This window comes from Mixophyes fleayi, chromosome 1, assembly GCF_038048845.1.
Source record: "Mixophyes fleayi isolate aMixFle1 chromosome 1, aMixFle1.hap1, whole genome shotgun sequence".
Lineage (NCBI taxonomy): Eukaryota > Metazoa > Chordata > Amphibia > Anura > Limnodynastidae > Mixophyes > Mixophyes fleayi.
The window spans coordinates 203,906,276-203,921,637 of NC_134402.1; the positions used below are offsets into that span (position 1 = coordinate 203,906,276).

Genomic DNA, 15,362 nt, shown 5'->3' on the forward strand with positions numbered 1-15,362 from the left:
CACAAACGAAGAGGAAGTTTCTATACTCTTCTTATCTTCTTACTCTACCTCTTGTCCTCTTGATCCTATACCAGTAGGTATAGGATCCCTGTCTCCTGTGCTCATTCCTCCTCTAACTAAAATCTGTAATCTCTCTCTCTTTCTACTAACTAACTTCCCATGATTATACAAGCACGCAGTGATTACTTCTATTCTGAAAAAAACTAAATTCTGACCCACACTCTCTCTGCAATTACGGTCCCATTTTCCAGCTCCCATGCCCCTCCAAGCTTCTAGAGAAACTTGCCTAGACTCACCTCACATAGTCCCTTTCCACAAACAACCTATTGGATTGTCTTCAGTCTTGCTTTCATTCTCAACACTCTAGAGACTGCATTGACTAAAGATGTCAATGATTTGATCACTGCTAAAACTAAAGACCATTATTCTCTTCTAATTCTTCTGGATCTCTCTGCTGCATTTGACACTGTTGACCATTCTCTTCTCATACTAGCACTACAATACTTAGGTCTTCAAGACACTATCCTATCCTGGTTCTCATCCTACCTTTCTAATCGCTCTTTCACTGTTAATTTCTCTGGATCCACCTCTGTTCCACTTCCAGTTGGAGTACCACAAGGCTCAGTGCTAGGTCCACTTCTGTAGGAAAACTAATAAGCTCCTATGAATTTCAGTATCATCTCTATGCGGATGATATCCAAATTTATCTATCCTCTCGCCATCTGTGTTGTCTGGCGTTACTGACTGTCTTTCTGCCATAATATTCCCATCCACCAGCAGAAGTTGCCTACCTGGCATTTCTATGTCTGTTGACAACATGACCATAAATCTCACTCTGCAAGCTCGCTGCCCAGGTGTGATCTTAGACTCAAAACTATCCTTTGTTCCCCACATTGACTCTATATATAAATCATGTTACATACATCTAAAAAACATTTCTGGAATATGTGCATATCTTACACAACACACTGCAAAAACTCTAATTCATGCACTTATCATCTCCCGCATTGACTATTGTAACTTCCTTCTTACTGGTCTTCCCCAAAACAGACTTGAGCCCCTACAATCTATTTTACACACAGCGGCTAGATTAATTTCCTTGCAAAATACTTTTCTTCTGCTGAGTCACTCTGTCAGTCTCTATAGTGGGTGCCTGTTTTTTACCGAATCCAATAGAAAGTACTTCTACTAACCTACAAGGCCATCAACAAAACTGCACCAATATACATCTCCTTACTTGTCTCAAAATATCTCTCAACTTGACAAATCCATTCTGCACAAGATCTGCGTCTCTCAACCACTTTCATTACATCCTGCCATTCCAGTTTACAGGACTTTTTTTTGAGCTGCACCCACCCACTCGCACAATGAGACTTTTTTCTGGTCTACAAACCTTCAAGCGTTCTCTGAAAACCTACCTCTTCAGGCAACTTTATAATATTCCTAAACAACCCGCTTAACCTCACCAAGTTACCCTATTACCACCCTTTACACAATTCACACAAAACAACAACACTCTGACCCCCTGACCAAAATTGCTGTGTGACTGGAACATATAGCATACTAATTACTTTTTGCCTTTGTAATCTGGATGGACCAAAATGCAGTATGTAGACTTAACCTCATGTATCCGACTCCCATTGACCCATAGATTGTAAGCTTGCGAGCAGGACCCACTTACCTCTCTGTCGGTATTACCCAGTACTATCTATTGCTGTATTTGTCCCCAATGGTAAAGCGCAACATAATTTGCTGGCGCTATATATAAATGATGATGATGCCCCCTACCCATGTGTGTCTCTCTCCCCTGCCCATGTGTGCCTCTGTAACCTCAAGGCCTGATTTAGGGCACCAAAAGCCCTAGAATAATACACACATATTGCCCCCACCTATGTTTATATTTGTTTTCAACATTAAACAAAATATCATACTGCAAATGGAAAACAACCAATTAATGCACATAGGGAGCTATATGTTGACTTTTAGCATATATCTGGAATGAATGCCCACTGTACACTTAACCACAGATATGTGGAGAAGAGGAACTGGGCAAACTAAAGATTATATGACTGTGACAGTCTACTGGGTTGGTGATTCGCCTTCACCAGCAGAAACAGCAGCAGCAGGTACCCAAGTACGTCACATTTTTCTGAGGCAGGCTACTCTGTGTATAATCTGCTTCACTAAGAGGCATATTATTATTATTATTATTATTATCATAGATTTGTAAGACACCACAGTGCTCCACAGCGCCGTACAGTAGGGAAGACATTGACATACATAAAACAAGATATACGTAAAACAAGAACAGACAAGGCAAACAAAATGAATGGAGACATGAAAACAAAGGGTATGGTGGACCCTGCTCATTAGAGAGCTTACATTCTAATTCTAAAGGGAAAAGGGCACAGCTGAAACAAGAGGAGCGAGTGTGGCTCAGAGTGGAGATTGGGATAAATGCGAGGTTGCATTAGTGTAAATAGTGTTATCAAGGATAAGGTCACCTCTAAAAATTGCTGAGTTTTCAAAGAGCATCTAAAGATTTGAAAGCTGTGGGTAAGTCTGATTGAGCATGGTAGGGAAATCAATAAGTGGGTAGCAGCATGGGAGAATTCTTGAAGGCGGGAGTGAGAGGTGGTTATCAGAGACAAGACAAGGCGCAGGTCAGAGGTAATACTGCTGACAACCTGTTTGAAAAACTAAGGGATGTTATTGCAACATGGATTATCCTGCTTGGACTCTCCTGAGGATATGTGATTTCTGATAACGCCACCAATATTGTTAAAGCATTACAGCGGGGGGAATTCCATCACATTCTCTGTTTGCTCACACAATCAACTTGGTGGTGCAGAACTTTTTAAAAAATGACAATGACATGCAGGAGATGCTGCCTGTGTCATGAAATATTTAGGGTCATTTTTGGGATTGTGCAACAGCATGTAGGAGAATGCAGCAGCTGCAAGAAGAATGAATTTGAGAGGGAATGTACTTTAGTCCAGCGAAGTAGTCACCTGTGAATAGAGTGCAGACACGGTTAGCTTGATTCAAGCGATTCCCGTAATTAGACTTTTTGAGTAGCAGCTACAAAAATTGAAGGAGGAAATGAAACAAAGCAAATCCGCTAACTATAATGTCAATGTAGATTAAGTACTTAATTGTCTTCGCCAAGATCCAAGAGTTATCAACATCTTGAAATCGGATCACTACATTTTGCCAACTGTGCTTGATCCTAGGTTTAAGATCTATGTCTTTATTTTCCACTATCTCAGACCACAAAAGGTGCAGCGAGCTCCTGGTCAGCAGGCTGACAGCTCAAGTGGTACATGACACAACGACGTCTCCTCCTTCAGTTTTTCTGCCAACTGCTTCTAGGAAAAAACTAAGCTTTCCCAAGACACCCAGTGGTCATGCAGATGAGTCAGCACAACATTTTGACATTTGGGCTGGTGTAAAAGAATTGCCCAAAAATCGTGACAGCTCTGCCATAAAATGAACTACATATTCCATGAGGAAGACCATTATCGGCAATTACATCAATGTGCACAGACTTCTATGATGGTGGATTCCAGCGGGGATGAATTAGTATTGTTTGAGGAAATTGGACACAATGATGAGGGTGAATATGATGACAGTGTAGATTGCAGGTGCTGAAATCTAGCTAAGAGAAGGAGCGACCTGATACTGGTATGCTTGGTAATATTTTGAGTAAAATGGCAGCTTGGTAATTTTATGTTTTTCTACAGTAAACTTTCAGCTTTATTCGAGAGGTTTTTTTTTCTTTAAAAAGGTTCAAGCTTTTTATTTGCATTTTTGTTTCCCTGACTTAAAACCACTATGCACTTGAACATAGGCTTTAGCACATGAGGTAGAGGGATTAATATCATCATGACTGAGACTGGAGAGTGACAACAACAATGTCACCCCTCCTGTTTCTCTATGAGCTATGGCAGAGTATAATGTCACTGGAGACTTTTAAGAACACTGACCCTATTATTACAATTTCTGTTTCAGCACTGAACCCTGCCACCTCTCCTGTTTCTGAGTGAGCTATGGCACAGTGAAATATAACTGCAGATTTAGACGAAGCCAGCCAGCCCTATAATTTTTATTTCAGCAAGGACAATTAGCAATTTTGCAATGGAGCGCTCCTCTTTGTGTGTAACCTATATAACACTGTACAATTTGACTGCATATTCAGAAGAAAAGACTGCCAGTCCTAGTATTTGTATTTTAGCAATTACTCTTATCAATGAAGCATGCCTCTTTTTGTGTGTAACCTATATAATACTGTACAATTTGACTGCATATTCAGAAGAAAAGACTGCCAGTCCTAGTATTTGTATTTTAGCAATTACTCTTATCAATGAAGCATGCCTCTTTTTGTGTGTAACCTATATAATACTGTACAATTTGACTGCAAATTCAGAAGAAAAGACTGCCAGCCCTAGTATTTGTATTTCAGCAAAGACTCTTAGCAATGGAGTACTCCTATCTGTGTGTAACCTATATAACACCGTACAATTTGACTGCAAATTCAGAAGACTAGCCTGCTAGCCCTAGTATTTGTATTTCAGCAATGACAATAAGCAATGGAGCAATGGAGCTCCCCTCTTTGTGTGTTACCTATTTAACACAGTAGAATGTGACTGCAGAATTACACCAAGCCTGCCAGCACTAGTATTTGTATTTTTCAGCAATGAGAATTAGCAGTGGAGCTCTCCTGAATGTCACTGTAGACTTTGTTGAACACTGCAATTCCCTCCTCTTTCAATTCTATCTATGTTGCTGCCCAACTGCTCTACACACTGTGCTACCCCTTCTGTGTCCCTCTTTCAAATGGCGCTAGGTCGCCGTGGAAGGCGGTATTTATAGATTTCAAAACTCGCGAGATCTGAGATCTGACTCGTTTTCAATTTCGAAAAAGCGCAAAAGTACCGAGCCGACTTGGCTCGGTACTCGGATATGTTAAGTTCGGTTGTACTCAGTTCTCTGGGAACCGAGCCTGAGCATCTCTAGTAAAAACAACTACCAACTCCATCTGACTAGTATTTAGCATTCTAGAGAATGCAGAGACCACAGAGAGCATCCTTGTAACTGCCAAACAATAGAGAACATCCTTGTGACCGCCACACAACATCCCATCTTCCATTTCCATCACCCCCCATTTCTATTACTCCTCCAATCTGCCATTTCCATCATCCCCCCATTAAGTCATTTTCATCACCCCTTTTTAGCCCCATTTCATTGACCTAACCCTCAACCCCTCTGTCCCAGGCATCCAGACTCACTTACCTCAGGCACACCAGTCTCTATGTGTCTTTATACATGACAGGCAGCCAACAACAATCAGATTTGGTTCTTAATCCGGTTTCGCAAAATGTGGTAATCCTTATCTCGTGAGACCAGACTAAGAACAGGTGCTTGCACTGACAGGCTGTATATAACAGGAGGGGAAAGAAAGTCGGAAAATTCAGCGGCACCCCCAGGATCCAACGCACAAGGCTGCAGTATGATCAGCCTATTGGTCCCGCTGCTCATGTATGCATCTGTCCCGCTTGCACTTATGTGCCTCTGTCCCCCCTTTGTGTGTGCAACTGTCTAGATAATAGGGGCCCTCTATTTTAACTGCCCCGAGCCCCCTTAGACGTAATCCAACTCTGACTTCAAGACATTGCACTTTTAACGATAAGTATCCCTTGATATTGCATTATTAATTATGTGTTATTTCTGTGTGGTAGATGGCTCATAGATTGTTATGTGTAGTCTAATAAATACATGTTTCACTTCTCTCATTCTGCTATTCCCATCCTGAGATATGAGATGAGGTATACTTGATAAATAGTCTCCCCCATATGAAAGCCAACGACAGCTGGTGATACATAACACTGGTGGGATTATTGAACGTGATAAACAATGTTATCGCCAGCAGTAACCCCCTAAATATAGATAGGGCGAAATAGAGAAAAGCCCTTTCATAAAACTGTCCATATGAGTTTAGTGACTGTGGCCCCATTGGGGCTATTACATTTATGGGATGTTAATTAGCTGATACCCTAGCTAATCTATTTACGATTTGTTTGGAGAATTATTTTCGATCTGTATAAATTAGTTTAGTTAGCCTATAGTTTTGTAATAGTCACAATCTGGCTTCTAACATTTCTGGGAGGAAGAAGGAGAAATGCGAACTTTATTTCTTTTAACATTTTTTACATAGTAGTTGCTGAGTGTAGCTGATTAATGATAGATGATTGGCTGCATTGGCTGTCAGTCCAAAGGATTCCTGGGCAGTGAGGAAACCTCTCCACTCAACCTGTACCCTCACCATCTGCATACTGCAGCTTTAATGTAGGTGATGGCTCTATGTTCATAGGCCACAAACAGACCTATAAATATACAGTCAGTGGGCAGGAATGAGTTGATGACATTTTTAACAAGTACCAAAATCTGACTTTTAAAACCATCTGATTTTCAACCTAACTCACAAAGTAATTTTTACACAATATGTTGCTACTGTTCTACCAGTTTAATATATGACCATATTGTACCATTTTTATAACTTACTTTTGTAGAACAAACCTTAGAAATATATTTTGTGCACTGGCTTTCATAACTGTAAAAAAAATATGTATATACAAGTATATTATTTTGTTGCACAGGTGTTTTCAAAATATGATGTATGCAGGTGGAGAAGAATGCATACATAGGCCTGAAACAAACTATTTACCCAGTTTTGACAGGAACAGTGGCGGATACAGGGGGATCCCCCTAGCAGGGGCTTGCTGCCGGCGGCTGCACACTGTGCAGGTCCGTTCAGCAGTGACAGTATGCTGCCCGGCTGCTCTGATTGTGTTTTAAACACAATCAGAGCAGCGGGGCAGCACACTGTCACTGCCGAGCGGACCTGCACATACTGTGCAGCCGCCGGCAGCCTTAGAAATTAGAAAGGGGGCGGGGCCTAAATCGCCCCCCCTAAAATTGCCCGGGGTATAGCAAAAGTCTGGATCCGCCCCTGGACAGAAATCAGCTCTAAATATATAATCGACTGTCTATGTTTTTGTATTGTCATGTCAACATAATGTGCATGAAATATTAGTGGTCCTCGAATAATCTTAATGTATCAACCACATCCTGGTTCCCAATTGTTGAACTGTTATTGTTGTTACAGCTGCATAATTAATGTTCCTCTGTGATCTTGTAGAACTTTCATTGAAAAGCTTACTTGCCAACTTTGGCAAGCTGGCATTCGGGAGATCGGGGGGAGGTGGGTGTGTGGAGGGCGGGGCTCAAGAATCACATAATTAACCCTGCCCCCTATATTACATCACACTGGTTTAGCCAATTACAGCAAGGGGCGGGGCCACGATGATGCGTGAACCCCGTCATAATCCCTGCCCCCCATCATTAATTATTATGACCAGGAAATTCGGGAATTTCGGGAGTCTCCCGGACATTCCGGGAGAGTAGGCAATTATGTTGAAAAGCCTATACATGACACTGTCTTTCACAGAGGTGTCAGCGTAATGGCTTCTGCAGAGAAATGTTGATTCATTATTTCTGGCTTAGTTGGGGATGCAAGTCATGACTCCATGAACTTGTTCTGAATTTCCCAATTGTAAGAATGTGTGGATATTCCAAAATGACATAAACCTAACATATGTTAGTAGCCACTTTATTGGTGGTATATATGTTTGCTAACAGAATATATTAACTTTCTTGTGATGTAGGTACTATTTCTTCTAAAATTCTCTCTCACAATGCTGGCCAGAACTCCACTATCGGACCTTTAACTGGGCAGCACTGCACAACAACATCACATAGAGGAAAATATTTTTGGAAGCGACTCCAGTAATTATTAATATAGTGTATTTTGATTTTTGATCATGTTGTTAAAAAAAAAAAGTCCTTGTAAAAATGAAAATATGAAACCTGACATTTACAATACTTTTAATATAGGTATCATACATTTCAGTTGTTTTGCATCATTCACATACCACCAAACAATTATTAGCATTATTACATGCATAATATGTTAATGATATGTTGTGCTTTGATTGATTTAATATTTATTATTATTTCTTTTTACAGGTGCTGGCTTCGACATGACACATATTTTATTTGGAGCTTTATAGGACCAGCAACATTGATAATAATGGTAAATGTTTGTTTGTTTTTGTCTCCTAATTATTACTACCTTGTTTTAAATAGCAAGACAGTGAATTAATGTATAGCAGCTATCTGATGAAATGAATGCACAGCATGTACTATTTTGCATAGAGCTATACATACAACTCTGTTGTCCCTATATAACATTATCCAACAGAAAACACGCACAGGTATCGGGTACATTCATGTTTTAGATAAGAAACATCTACCTTGAGCTTATGTGAGGTCAGTGGTTCCCAAACTTTTTCAGTTTGCGCAACCCTTAGAGTTTCCATAATTTTTTCAAGGCACCCCTCCAAAATAATTACCGAGCAGTCCCATTTTTTAAGTATTTGAGTCAAAATAACGTAATAAGTATTAAGGTCAGGACAGAAATTCTTAGTAAGTTGTTTGCAAAAATAATGCACATAAATCCAAGGGAAAATAATAATTTCATAGATTTTTTTCAATTATATTTCTGTCAAAGAATAATTTACACCTAATATTAAGAGGAATACGATCAAACAAAATAAAACAACAACATGTACAAAAATCATCACACTGTGCCCCTCTTCATCCACACACACTGTCTGCCCCTCTTCATCCTCACTGTCTGCCCCCTCCTTCATTCTTTTGCCCCTCCATTGCGGTTTTCTTTCACCTTTCCCTCCGTTTCTTTGCTTACCATACTTGGCCGTCTTTCTTCTATTTCTTCTGTCTTCTCTTCTATCTTCTTACCAATGCGATGGCACCCGGGACCCAGCATCCTCCTCTCTCCTGACGCTTCTCACTGAATATGTCGGGCGTGATGACGTCAGGGCCATCTTTTCCATTGGGCACGATGGGCAGGTGCCCGGGGGCAGAAAAAACCTGCAAAAAAAACCTTCAAGGGTCACTGAGCAAGTACATCTATCTATCTCTATCTCTATATATCTATATCTATATCTGTATCTCTATGCATCTATATGTATATACATATATATATATACATATATATATATATATATATATGTAAGGGCCCCGGTGCACTGCTTTGCCCGGGGGCCCATAATGTTGTTAAGATGGCCCTGGATGACGTCAGTGAGAAGTGTGGAGGGAGGAGAATGCTGGGTCACCGGCGCTGCCGGATTGGTAAGTTGTTTTTTGTTTTTTTTTGTCCCCTGGCCGCGGCAACCCTGTAACAGCACTGCGGTTCCCAGGGAACCTCTGTGTTAGGTAATTCAAGACAAGATAGAGGTAGGAGATGAGTTCAAACAACTGTGAATTTATTTTGAATACATAGTAAACATTCAGAGTAACTGATGATCAGATACAGGGGAAACACAGCTTGCAACTGAATAAAAAGTCACTAGTAATGACCACTCCTCAGTGCAGTAAAAGTACATAACGTACATATAGCATGCATGCCAACTTCTGCAATTTAGGCAGGACAGATCCAATTTGAGGGATGTATTCTGCTGTTGCAAATCTTTGTCCCACGGATTGGAAAATTGGGAGGTATGTCTCCTTCACTGCGTACTGGTGTTCCTGGCATTTCTAAGGGGTTTTGAATGGAGAAGGGTATGGGACAGCCTAGCACTTCAGAAGCACTATGCATGCCCCCATTGTCACATGATCACACCCCCACCACGATGTGGCCACACCCTGTGTCCTGATTCAAGTTGCTTCAAAATTGGGAGGTGTGCCTTTTATTGTTGTATAGCTGGGTGGTTCAGGGTATTTAAGCGAAGGATTACTGTACAGTTGCTGACCAAAAGGGTTTTTGCATATGTTGGCATGGTTTGAATGTTAATCAATTGCACAGGTTAAGCAATTGCATAGGCACCAGATTGCAAAAGATGATAAGATGAGGTCACAGTCCAAGAGCAGATAGTAAAACAACTGGGGTCACTGATCCAGAGCACATACTAAGACAAAGACAGTGGTCAAAGCCTGAGGAGCAACCAAATATCAGACAAAAACAGGCACTGAAGCTATTAACAGAAAAAACACTGACAAGATAAACACAAACAGAAAAGGTGGACAGAAGGATATGCCAAACACTGAAAACAGATAGTGGAGGACCAGGGACGTAGAACCCTTAGAGTGTTTTTAAATATGCACATTATAAAGTATATACATTATTATTTTTTTTTAAATCTCTTTATTTTTACACTTTGTACAGAGAAAAAACAGTATTACAGAAATAACAGTTACGCAATATCCAAAAAATATAAAAACACTATGCTTTAACAAATGTCAAATATGAATATAGATGTCTAGTAATGTATCAGTCGCTGTCCCCAATGAGGTTGCCAATCTCAGAAAATAATATACCAGTATATAGAAAACAGATGCGCCACAATACAATTACACCTAAAAATATGCACACATTGATGGCAAATGTTGTTTGCTCTGAATTTAAAATAGGTACATAAGGTTAAATAAAAATATGGAAAAACAATAATATTCAGGTGTGTCTGGCCAGTACACTTGAATATGTTATTTATGTCCTCATATGACTAAAAAGTTCCGTAGAAATCCGGAGAGAAATATATGTATAAGATGTGAGAGGTAGCAAAAGCTGGTGTAAAAATATATATGATAGTCTTGTTTTTTCCCACTAATGTCTCTCTCATAAATGTCTATAAATAGGTATCTCGTTGGAGCTCTGAATATAAAAAATATATAAAAATAGAAAAAAGAAAAAATGCAAAAATAGGTATAAAGGTAAAGAATAAAAAAATAGAACAATTATGTATTAAGAAGGTGGACACAATGTGTCTCTGTCTTTCTCTCTATGGTAACATCAGAAGACACGGTCTCGGCTGCTGGGATAGCGACAAGCTGCGGAGTCACTCGCTGTTAATGTTCTATTTCTCAATGAAGTGTAGAATCTACGCAGACCCTTGTGTGTTGTAATTAGTGATCCAATGAGACATCTGTATAAACCCTCCTGGAATGCTGATATTGGGTGGCGGAGTTAACTGTGGTTTCTCACAGTATTAGCTGTGTATTGATTCCGCTCGATATAGCCCCAGTTGGTGTCCAATTCAAATATAGATGTTAAGAATCAAATAATTAATAAGGTATCCGAGTGACACAATGTATCTAGGGTTCCGATGTCCAGGTTGGCAACGTAGTGCTGATAATGATATTAAAGACATAGGGGCATATTCAATTGTTGGCGTTACAGCCAAAAGTAACGCGCCCTATTACCGTCATTACGGTAATAGTGCGTGTAAATACCGTTATTACGGTACTTTTCTCGCTGGATTTCAGCTCGTGGCTGTGATATACTCCATGCATGAAATGTGCCAAAGCCTGTTGATCAATTCGGGACTGGTTGGGGGAATATGTATTTTCCATGCTCGTGTTATTAATAATTTGCAGGCTTAACTAACTTGACGTGCCAGACGGTCTGTTGACTTGCTTATGGAGGGAACAGGTTTATTGAGTAAAAATACTACTGGGTCACTAGGAAAATGAACAGCTGTAAGCTAAAGGAGAAGGGTCAGTACAATATCCCAAAGCTGTTGAATAATGGGACATTCCCACCAAATGAGCAGGTGAGTACCTTGCCCACCACATCCTCACCAACACCTATCTGATGTAGTTGGGAAGATGCGGTGGAGCTTGGTTGGGACAATGTACTATCTCAAGTATGCTTTATAAGCTGTTTCTCTAATACTCACATTAATGGATACCTTAGCTACTCGTTTTCAAATTACAGACCATCCCTCGTCATCCAAAACTAGCCCTAGGTTCCTTTCCCATGCCTCTTCGTGTGGGTCTAGGGGGGTAAGTCTAGTTTGAGAAGGAAGAGATATAACATTGATATGTTTCCTCTGCAACCCACTGCGTAAATCCAGTTGCGCTCAAAGGGCATTAATTTTCAATTTTTTTAGAGTGTGTTTGTGAGTAGATAAAACTACAGATTTTTTAAGTATAAGAAGTGCAAAGATGTTGGGAGGATATATCTTTCTGATAGCTCTGCGAATGTGGGGGGTCAAATTCGCCCATTATGTGCTGGAACCTGTCTATTTTTCTGGACTTCCAAGGTGCAGTCATGGATTCTACATTGCCTGGAGGGAACTGGGGGTGTTTCGAAATTGGGGCTAGTGGAGAGGGATATGGGGCCAATTTGAAGAGCTTATTCACAAAGTCCCATATCAAGAGAGTGAATCGGATCATGGGGCATTTGTATGCTGAAGCAGGCCTGTGACTCCCAGACAATCATGGAAGATAGTGCATCGGGGCTTCCGGGGTCATGGCGTTCTCAATGTCCACCCATTTTTTTAAGCCTGGGTTAGTATGCCAAGAGATCACGTGCTGTAATTGAGTGGTGTAGTAATAATTAGAAAGAAGAGGTAGACCAAGTCCTCCTTTGTTGGCTGGCTTTGCTAGGGTGGCATGCTTGAGTCTGGGCCTCTTGCCTTCCCATATAAATTCACTACATGTTGTCTGTAGTGCCGCCAAAGCTGAAGGGGGTAACCCAGATTGGTAAAGTCTGAAACAAATATAGCAACAGTGGTAGAATGTTCATCTTTACTGCATTTATCCGCCTAATCCAAGAAATATATAGGGACTGCCATTTGTTTAGGTCTCGACCTATGCGGGCAATTAAAGGAGAATAATTATATTGGTACAGGTCAGAGTAATGTCTTGTTATTGCAAAACCTAGGTATCGTATTACCTGGGAGCGCCATTGAAATTTGAATGAATCCTCTAGGTATGTCCTGTGTTTGGCTGAAACAAAGAACGCCATGGCCTCGGACTTGGTGTCATTAATAATATATCCAGACAAACGTCTATAAGAGGTTAGTTCAGAGAGAAGGTGTCACGAGCCGCGGCGGTACTCACAGCCGCCGCGGCTCGCTTCCTGCCTGCCCCAGCGTCCCGGCCGTCACCATGACGACCAGGACGTCACTTCCCTTCAACTCCCGACCGTTGCCGAGGCAACGGCCGGACGCCCAGCAGAGTAGCGCCGCGTCCCGGCAACAGGGGACAGCCGGGCGCGTGCGCAGAAGGACCTAATAGCCTGCTGGCTATTAGGCTGTAATTATTTTATTAGTCAGCTCCTGGGAGTAGTTGCAGAGCTAGGCTCTGATTGGCTCACCTGTATATTTAAGGCAATGAGGTCTGCTACCCTTATTGCCGGTTATAGCGTTCTGTCCTCAGTCCTGCTGCCTGCTTGTGCTATCCGTTTGGTTCTTGCTACCTTGGATTTGACTACCCGTGTTTTGACCCCTGCTTGTTCTTGGACCTGTGACCCTTCTCTTCTGACCTCGACCTTTTGCCTGGATTTTGGATTTTGCATCTGTGCCTGTGACCCTTTGACCTAGGATTCTGCTTAACTGCAGCCCGCCAATCACTCCACTCCTAGGTACTCCTATAAGACAGTATACGTTACTCGACCCTCGGTCGGCTCGCAGCCCAGTCTGTCCCCACCACTAGGGGCTCCAGCGAACACCGGGCCTTCAGAGTAGTCTCCGAGTTTCACTGTACTGGCTTGGGAGTTCCTAACAGAAGGTTGGTAAGAGATATCCAGGGGTTGGACAGGATCAAAAGCACATCATCCGCAAACAGTGTTATTTTATATTGTGTAGATCCTAGCTGGATTCCTAAGATATTAATGATGTTTCTAATTGTCGCTGATAATGGTTCAATATACAGTGCGAACAGCAAAGGTGATAGAGGGCAGCCCTGTCTGGTGCCATTGTGAAGGCGGAGAGGGTTTGAGACCTGGCCAGTCATCACCACCTAGGAGGTGGGATTAGTGTACAGTGCTTTAATAGCTGTGAGAAACTTACTCTTAACACCAAAAGTTGCGAGTGTTGAAAACATAAAGGTTCATGAGATTCTATCAAATGCTTTCTCAGCATCCAGCTCCAAAAGCACTGAAAGGGCATTTTGGGTATTGATTTGGTGTATAATATTAATTACCCTGCGTGTGTTGTCAGACGCTTGTCTGTTTGGAATAAATCCCACCTGATCAGGGTCGATCAAACCAGGCAGGACCCTGTTGAGTCTATTGGCAAGGACTTTTGCGAATATCTTAAGGTCTGTATTTAATTGTGAGATCGGTCTACAATTAGAGCACAACGTGTGGTCCTTGTTGGGTTTGGGAATAGCAATAACTCTTGAGGAAATAGTGTCTCGGTGGAAAGTTTTGACTTGAGTATGCAGTTAAAGAGTTGAAGATCTGAACCAGCTTGGGGAGGTGGGGAATTAAGTTGGAGTAGAGATATAATGGGGTCAATAAGGGGAGTGGAGAAGGATGCCCCACAAGGTCGGGGAGTTAGAGCCCGGGTAGAAAGGCTCTCAGTCGGGATTGGCATCAACCCAGAAGGTCTTATAGTTAAGTTACAGAGGGGAAAAGCAGGTAATCCCTATTTGAGGGGTGGGCGTGAGGAGGGGATCACAGTTGTAAGGGAGAATACCTTCTAGCCTTCTAGAGCCTAAGAGCCTAAGTGGAGGATTAACCCCAGTGACAGATGAATAGCTATCAACAAAAAAACATTGTAAAGACAAAGATAGCAGTTCAGGTAAATACTGTGAAAGTAGAGAGATATGAAGGAGAATAATAAAAAAATTGTGCTATATATTGAGATATATTCAAGTGTTTGATGTATTATCTAGATTGGTGTCTTGAAGATTGCTCGTGAAAACCTTGTATAACTGTTCATTTTAGTTCAGAAACAAGACAAAAATATAGAAGAAGAAAATATATCGGGGAAGGACAAAGGTAGCAAAATTATATTCCCGCATGTGCAGGAGGTCGCCAAACTTGGGGGCCTGGTAGTTGTTGGCTAGTTTAGCTAGAATGAGGTATCCCAGCTCACATTTAAAAATCAACCGAAATGCCCCAACCAAGAGCACTAATATGTAGGGAAAACCTAACAAACTGGTGAACATAAATAAGTAAAATTAACAGATAAAAAAAATCATCATTTATGAAGCATCAGAAATATCAAATATAATATATACTAAAAATTACGACCAATTTTAGGTAGGAGGAGTTTCAGATGATGCTTCTAGATGAGCCAGGTCAGAAAGTGAGCTTAAGTTCAGCCTTCTTATGAAATTGCTCCCATCTTTAAGTGTGTGAGTGAAGTGTTGCCAGCCATTGATTTCCACCACAAGCCAAAACGGGAATCCCCAACGATACTTATATCCGTGATCACGTAGAACAAGCGTAATTTCCCAAAGGTCTCATCTTTTGGCACCAGTGACTGGAG

General features: G+C 41.2%; 1 protein-coding gene across 9 annotated transcripts in view; it reads left to right on the plus strand.

Moving 5' to 3' along the window:
- ADGRL3 (adhesion G protein-coupled receptor L3) overlaps positions 1-15,362 on the plus strand; it is a 958,921-nt gene that overhangs the window by 597,446 nt on the left and 346,113 nt on the right. For all 9 annotated transcript variants that reach the window (XM_075204791.1, XM_075204784.1, XM_075204783.1 and 6 more), the window contains one exon: positions 8,086-8,152. In XM_075204791.1, the coding sequence (XP_075060892.1) occupies positions 8,086-8,152 (67 nt within the window). The remainder of the gene's footprint in view (positions 1-8,085; positions 8,153-15,362) is intronic.